Source organism: Macadamia integrifolia, chromosome 3 (genome assembly GCF_013358625.1).
Source record: "Macadamia integrifolia cultivar HAES 741 chromosome 3, SCU_Mint_v3, whole genome shotgun sequence".
Taxonomy (NCBI): domain Eukaryota; kingdom Viridiplantae; phylum Streptophyta; class Magnoliopsida; order Proteales; family Proteaceae; genus Macadamia; species Macadamia integrifolia.
Window position 1 is genome coordinate 16,754,758 of NC_056559.1, and position 8,015 is coordinate 16,762,772.

The 8,015-nt window shown below is 38.5% G+C and overlaps 1 protein-coding gene across 1 annotated transcript; it reads right to left on the minus strand.

The window, feature by feature from the left end:
* Positions 1–4,484: 4,484 nt before the first annotated feature.
* Positions 4,485–7,309, minus strand: LOC122073110 (protein FAF-like, chloroplastic). The gene is made up of 2 exons (XM_042637635.1): positions 7,122–7,309; positions 4,485–6,845 (listed from the first exon to the last, which is right to left on the minus strand). Exon 2 carries the CDS (start codon positions 6,792–6,794, stop codon positions 5,100–5,102), a length of 1,695 nt encoding a protein of 564 aa, XP_042493569.1. The 5' UTR covers positions 6,795–6,845; positions 7,122–7,309; the 3' UTR covers positions 4,485–5,099.
* Positions 7,310–8,015: the final 706 nt, after the last annotated feature.

An 8,015-nucleotide genomic window follows, 5' to 3' on the forward strand; every position in this document is an offset into this window, starting at 1 on the left:
AATATATATATATATATATATATATATATTTTTTTTTTTTACCATGTTTCAATACCAATATATGATCCTATATCGATATTGGATTTTATTTTCAAAGGCAAGACTTCATAGCATGACTGATAGAGGTTGTATTATAAGAATAAACAAATGGGGCGACAATGGATCACCTCGCCTGATTGATTCCTCTTTCTCCATCGAAATACCTAACTGGACTACCATGCACAAGCACAGAGAACATTGCCGATTCCAAGCAAGCTTTAATCCATCCAATAAATCTGAGGGGAAACCCATAAGGGACAACACATCATTCAAGTAAGATCCTTGAATCGAGTAATATGCTTTATGAATATCAATCTTCAACACAGCCGAGGGGAAAGAAGGCCATCTTCTTCTCTACACCTCTCACAACATCAAAGCAAATCAAGATACTTTATCGATGGATCTACCTTTGATGAAAGCGGCTAGATGGTGAGAAACCAAGTTGCCTACCACACTTTGAAGGCGATTAGCAATGATCTTAGAAATAACTTTGTTAATTAAGTTACATAAAGCAATAGACCTAAAGTTTCTTAACTCCATAGAATGGCTAGACTTTGGAATAAGGCAGATAAAAGTGGCCTTGACAGACCTGGGCATAATGGAGCTTGAGAAAAATCAACTAACTGCTTCAATGACTTCATCACATACTAGGTTCCAAGCTGATATCAATTTATAGGGCACTGAACCCATCCGTGCCAGGAGCCTTAATAGCTTTGAAGAAAAATACCACATATCTGATTTCCTCATCTGATATCTCCTTCACCAACCACCTTTGCTGTTCAAGGAAAAGGATACAACAGAGCAGATACAAGGCAGGCCAGTCACTTGGACATGTTATGTGTCCTCCATGGGTGGCAGTTGCACCATGCAACAAAATGCCACCATTTTTTCTTTATTTTTTTATTTTATTTATTTATTATTATATATATATATATATTTTTATTTTTATTTTTATTTTTTTTACAGCAAGAAAAATAAATTGGAATGATTTTTTTTCCCCCAATTCTTTTTGTATTTTATTACAGTAAAATAATCCCTTTTGCTTCTAAGATAATTTATATTAAACATTTTCCATGGAATCTACCAGAGCCTCACAGATACAAGCCATGTCAAATTGGACAGAATATAAGATTTGTAATAGCAACATAAACTCATCTCAAGGGTTCCATGACCCATCTACTTGGATCTTCCTATAGAATACCTATTACAACATCTCATTTTAAGCTTGAGACAATGAATTTTAAGTCAAATCCCAGCCTTTCCAAAGTGATGTAAATGAAAGAAATAGATTGGACAATATTCATGTCGAATCCTGTAACATCAATCAATGAAATAGCCGCATCCATAATATTTTGTGAAGAATTCTCCATTGTAGCGTTCTCTCTCTCTCTCTCGATCTTGTCTGTTCTTTTCTCTATGACGGTTAAGGTTAGCAACTAAAATGCATTGCTATCAATTTATAGATTGAGAGCAGGAACCAATCCTATATCAGAGAACAATTGGGCATTTCCCTTATAAAGTCCAATTGAAAATAGGCCCACACATAATAATAGTTGTTTACACTTTATAGCTGATCAATTGAAGTTGTTACCTACTAAGGAGATCACCTCCCGTATTGGGCTCCATCCATCTATACCCATTAGTCAACACACATCCACTAAATCATTCTTATACAATGATTAAATGTTAGCAGTTAGCACATACAAGATGAAAAAATTATGTACATTCTCTCACTTGGGCAAAAGGAAATCATTGCTCAAATATTAGATTAGAAAATTTAGCTTATATAGAAAGTGTTGAAAGTTGCACACCCTAAACAATAGATCCAGGTCCAAGCAAGAATACAAACACCTGATCATAAGCATCCTGACATCTTAAATCATCATGGGCTACATGTCAAAGTGGTTGCACCTTCACCCACCATGGGCTACACTGGTGTAATTGGTTCCTACCTTTTAGCTTTATTACCTGATTAGTGTAGAAGGAAGGTCATATCAAGTGTATCAAATAAAGGGATTTTCTTATTTGCAGTCCTTAATGTCTCAAACATTTGTAGAATTCATGTCCTTTTGTCTTCTAATACCATATGCTTCTATTTTTAGTGAGAGTAGAATTTTCATTTCACATGTTTATAAGAAAAAATACATACAAGACATTGAATGCTCTTCACAATAATATTACTGTAAGTATACTATAAAATTTGTTAGTAAATCTCTTTTACCTTTTACTTAAAGAACTTTTGGCTCTATTTAATTGCAAGGGATGTTCAAGAAGATAGAAGTGAAATCTTAAACACTTTGGTAATCATTATCCGTAATCTTCATATAAATACTTAAATTTCTTACTATATTGAGTAATGGTGCTTTTTAGATATAATTTTATTTTACTTTTCACATATAAAGGATTTTTTTTTTTTAATTGTTATGAAAATCTAAAGGATTTAGAAGCACAGTAAAATATATTTTTTATAACCAAATATATAATGATGAGGAGTTAGTTATTCATATGGTGGTAATAAGTAGAAAAGTTTCTATTTTAGGTTTGAAATTTTAATTTTCTTTCCTTTTAATTTCTCTTGCAACTAAACATAACCTTTAGGCCATATTTTTTTTATTAAAAAATAAAAAATGGAGAATAAAGGGGTGAGATATGTTAAAAAATTTTTACATAAAATTCTGAAAGCTTACTACCTGACTACATGGCCACTACATCAGCATGAAGGCCAATGGGAGCACACATTGATCAAGCATTCAATAGGAAGAGGCGGGATGGTCATTTCGCCACCCCTATGTCTATGCATAGGAGTGCCCACTTGGGTAGCATTCTTTTCTCCTCAATCTTATTATTATTTTTTGAAAAAAGAATACTAAAAGGTAACATGACTCCAACGCCTAGACATAAAGTGGGGCAAAATGACTACCCCACCCCTTATAAAATATAGAAATCCAACCCTTGTTGATACTTCCACATGCATTCCCATTTGCTCATGTGCGAGTGATTGAAGGGCTATGTTCTTTTTTTTTTTTTTTTTGAGGAAACCCTCTTTCATTGTTTTATTATTCCACCCATGGTTTCAAGTATCGGTTTGGGATCAACCGTATTGGATTAGTATCGACAAAAATCGATCCCCGATCTTTGACTGATCCGGATTGGTTATCCGGATCGTTTTAGGGGTAAAATAGTTAAAAATTAACACTTTTATAAAAAGTAGGGGTAAAATCGACCGATACCCACCGATTTGATCCGATACCGATACCGTCCCTTTTTTTTCTTTTATAAGAACAAGAAAAAAGAAACTATATACAATGATTATAAACAGCTTACATGGCTAGATAGGGCATTAGTGTTAGTAGTATCACTTGCCCCCAAAATTTCTCTAGCTAAGGTTTCAAAATAATTAACCTGACTAGTCTCAGGGACACATTTATAAGTGATATGCTACAACGATTTATATACAGACAAAAAGATTGGAGCCACACTCAAGGGCCAGGAAAAAGTATCCAACTTAAACGAAAGTTGTTTGAGCAATTCCGAGTTTGTCCATATCTCCTTTAAAACCCATCCTCTCATATGTGCATGTTGTGCTCCAATAAGAATGGCCCTGACACATCCTTCAATATGGTTTCCTGTTAACAAATAATTAGTTATTAGTAGTTGAAATTTCCCTTCTATGAAAATACCAATAACCCAGATTGTAATGTTTCTAGTGGTGTCACTGATGATGCTACATACCAGTATTGCATACAGGAGAGGATTGTTATTGATGCAAGTGGGTTGATGATGATCAAAGTGATCAGGTTTTGGGTCTGGGTTCCTAGGGGTGCAGCCATAATCAGTGATATACATCCATTCTAATGCTAATGCTGGGGTAAGGACTTTGTGAAGGTTTGGTTTTGCCTTTTTTTAATATGACATTATTCCTATGTTACCCAATAAAGTAGTATAAAATAATGAATTTAAAAAAAAAAAAAAAAAAAAAAATTAAGATTATTCCTTGGTATCAAACCCACGTTAAACAAATACAGAACAAGTCGCTGAAATGAAGTATCACAGAGATGTGGAGCACACCCTTCTTTTACTACACTTGTCTTTCTTTATTTTCACTCTCTTCACCCCCAATTATCTGTGGGGTCCATGACTTTATTTTTTTATTTTTTCATTTTTTCTCACCCTTTTTTTTTCCGCCAAACAAATGAAGCCTTAAGCAATATGAATACAGGATAACCAAAAGAAAGTTACCAGTGTTAAGTTCGCTTGAAGAAGTGTCATTTAGACAATATCTTTTGATAAAATGACATTGGTATGTCACTATGTCGTAAGATGAGAAAGGAGGAACTGATGAAGGGGGACAATGGCCAGGAGGCCCAGTTTGGTGGAAGCTGTTCCCAAAATTAAGGTGAATGAGACAAGATATCTACCCAACAAAAAAAAGAAGAGACAAGATATGAAGTGAAATTATATAAATCTCACTGGGTTGCAGAGATAAAGCAAAGCATCATAATGGAGATACATTACCCCCCTCACCACTCTTTCCAACCCAACAAAACAAATCCCCCCAAATCAGAAAAAAAGAGCACCTCGGCAGCCCACCTAGCTCTTCTCCTTTCCTCTGCTTCAGCAGAGTCCACAAGATACCTTCAAAAGCCGGCGGACGTCAGACAGAGGACCCTCAATCCACCAATCTCCGTCTCTCTCTCTCTCTCCAGCTCAAGTCGGTCAAAGAAGAAGAAAATTTCCTTTTTCCAAAGGCAAAAAGAGAGAAGAAAGATCAAAGCTGGGACTTTGATTTTATTATTCTTAAAACCACACTTTATAGCCTAACTGATTAATCAAATCTCTCTTCGTCGGAGCTTTAATTTGATTTCCAAAGTCTAAACCAGGAGTTTACTCGTCCCCTGTGCTCTTCTTGTTCCTCTTTTTGTTTATTTGAAACAGTAACTAACAGTAACACGATAATGTAGACTCAGAAAAAACAGAAAGGAGAGAGAGAAAGAGAGAGAAATTAAGATCCAAAATCTATATGGGTTGGAAGAAATAAACACGTGACGATGATGAATGGATTAAGAGGTGGCAATGCAACGTGGCGGCTGCCAGATGAGCAGTGACTTTCTTTGTTCTTTGCATCCTCTGATCACCGGAGGAACTAAGCGATCTGCTTCGTTCCCTCTTAAGACCATTTTCTTTTTCTGCTGCTCTTGATGCTTCAAACCCTCTTTGGAAATCACTGATTTGTTATTGTTATTACTCTTGTTCTTGTTTTGGTGGAGCTTGTTGGGGTAATAGCAAAGATTGTTGTTGTTGTCGACGATGAGTGGTGCTGGAAGTGGTTCCTGGGTTGGATTCATCGCTGCCGCAGCAGTAGCTGAAGGCTTTGCCCTCCAGAAGTAGTCATATGCATTGAAAGAAGCAGCGGCTGCTGCCGCTGTTGCAGGGGATGCAATTAGGCGAGCCAACCTTGGTAGGCATGGCAGCGACTGTGGCAGTGTTGGCTCCTCCTCTTCAATCTCTTCTTCTTCTTCCTCCTCCTCTGCCTCCTCCTCTTCCATCTCCAGTAGTTTGATATTCTTGTTGTAAGATTGAGACCAAGTTGGGTTCTTGTTAGATAAACCCATGAGCTTGTTTGTCAAAATTGCTGCTGACCTATGAACACCGATCACCTCACATGGCACCATCACAGTTGGTTGACTTGTCTTCACAACCTCTGTCACAATTCCTCTGTTTTGGACTTTCTCAGTCTCTTCCTCTTCATCGAAACCTCCAAATTCATCAAAAACGTCTGCTTCCACTTCCTTCTCTACTTCCAATTCTTCCTCTTCTTCTTCATCGTCGGTCTCCATTAGTTCTTCAGATGGGTTTTTAATGAAACTGAGAAGAAGGCGCCCAGATTGGCGTTCAGAGTGGAAGTAATTGTAAGAAGAAACAGGAACAGCTTCAAGGACCAAACGACCATCAGTGCGATGAGATCGCATGAGTACTCCCGGTCCTTCTCGTCGAGAAAGAGACGGTAACGGCGGAGGGAACGATCGAGTAGGTGATTTCCTTGTCTCAGAAAACTCCATCTTTTCTTCCACTATCTCAGTATGAGAGACTTCCTTAGTTTCTTTGTTGCTCTGTTCCCCTTCTGCTGATTTATCTTCCAATTCACTTGTTTCTGATGATGGGTAAGAGGAGAAACCATCGGAGCCAGTCTCTGAACCAAGACTCTCAGTACAGATCTCGAGACTCTTCTGGCTCAACGAGCTCTTCGATCTCTTCACAGGTGAGGGAATGTAGAGGGATGAAGAGGATTTCGATGAGTCCTCTGCCTTTTGGGACAGAATCGAGCCCCAAATATCAGAAAACCCAGGTCGTTCCAGGTCCTCCTTCTGTTGCTTCTCAGTTTGGACGATCAAATTACTCCACTCAGGTTTCTTCCTTGTTCTTCCCAACACTAAGTCTTCATCTTCTTCTCCTTCTGAAAGCGACGAACTAGAAGAAGAAGAAGAAGAAGAAGAGGTAACAGAGGAGGAGAGAACAGGGAAAGATTCAGAGGAAGGGATCTTCTTCAAAGGGGTGAACCCATGACGTCCCAACCATTTCTTGGAGGACATGTCGGCGGAGAGAGTCCTCCGTAAGGATGCGGCCGTCTTGGATCTTTCGGGTTCGGATCCTAAGATGGATCCGATCCCCTGCTTCTCATTGGCCTTCTTGGCCTCATCTTCCATTCTCAATATCCCCCTGCTAGTCACACTGAGGGCACAATTCGAACTCGACATCTCTGCCCGATCCAACTCAGTCAGGGACGATTTAGTGATGTAAGACTCCCACTGCAAATACCGGAGAAATGAGAGAAAACCCAAAAAGGCAAAAACCATAAAGCAAGAATAAAAGAGTTTACAAAATATATATAGATATATATATATATATATATAGAATAAATAAAGTGTCAAAAGTGAGTTTCCCACTGCAATTACTAGAGAGAGTCGCTTAAAAGCTCTTAATAAACACAAACACAACCCTCAAGCATTCCTCCAAGCCCATGCAGAAACAGAAATTATAATAATTTAAGAAAAAAAAAAGGAGGTGGTGGGTGAACATTTTACCTGAAACAATCCCAAAAAGGAGCAGCAAAGGGTGACAGAGAGCAGTGATGGTGGAGTTGAGTTTGTTAAATTTTGGCCTCAAGAGAAAAGAAGGGAGATGATAGAATGGTAGGGTGGAGGCGATGATGTTGATGATTGTTGAATAAGATGTTTGAGGAGGCCGTGGTGGATAACAAGAGAAGGGAGGGAGGGTGGGTATTTGTAGGTGCCAAAAGAGCTTTGGAACCATTTCCAATGGGCTCCACCTCAATCCCCACCACCGTGAAAAGATCAATTACTTTCTTTTTTTTTTTCCAACTTTTTCACCTCCTTTTTCTTCTCTCATAAAAATAAAAGGAGACTGGTGGTGGTGGTGGTGCTTAAACAGCGCGCTCCTAGCCTCTTGCCTGCCCATGGTCACTTGCTGATGAAGCAAACACTACTTAACTGTGAGAGAGAAAGAGAAAAGAAACAGAGCATGGGGAAGATGATATATGATGGTTCAGAGACAGAACAAGGCAGGGGAATCCCCTACATGATTGGGCTGTCCAGAGTGCCAACCCAACTCCTTTCGACCTTTTCTATGATGGTTTGCTCATCTCAGCTAACTTCTTTGACCCCTCCTGATTCCTCTGGTTCCAGTTGGAATGCAGCCAAGCAAGCATTGAGATACATGAGGCCAGCCCCATGTCATATATGAATGCTACCTGGGTCCCATTTATCCAATCCAAGGGTTACTCTTTGTGAGAGAGAGGATTGAAGAGGAATCTTTGATCTGAATAATCCAAACAAAAGATAATTTAAAAGGGGGGAGAGGGTTGTAAGTGGCGGGGGAAGTAAGGGAGGAGGAAGGAGGTAGGGGAATAATATATGTGGAAACAATGGGATCACGTCATATCTGATCTGGAAGAACGG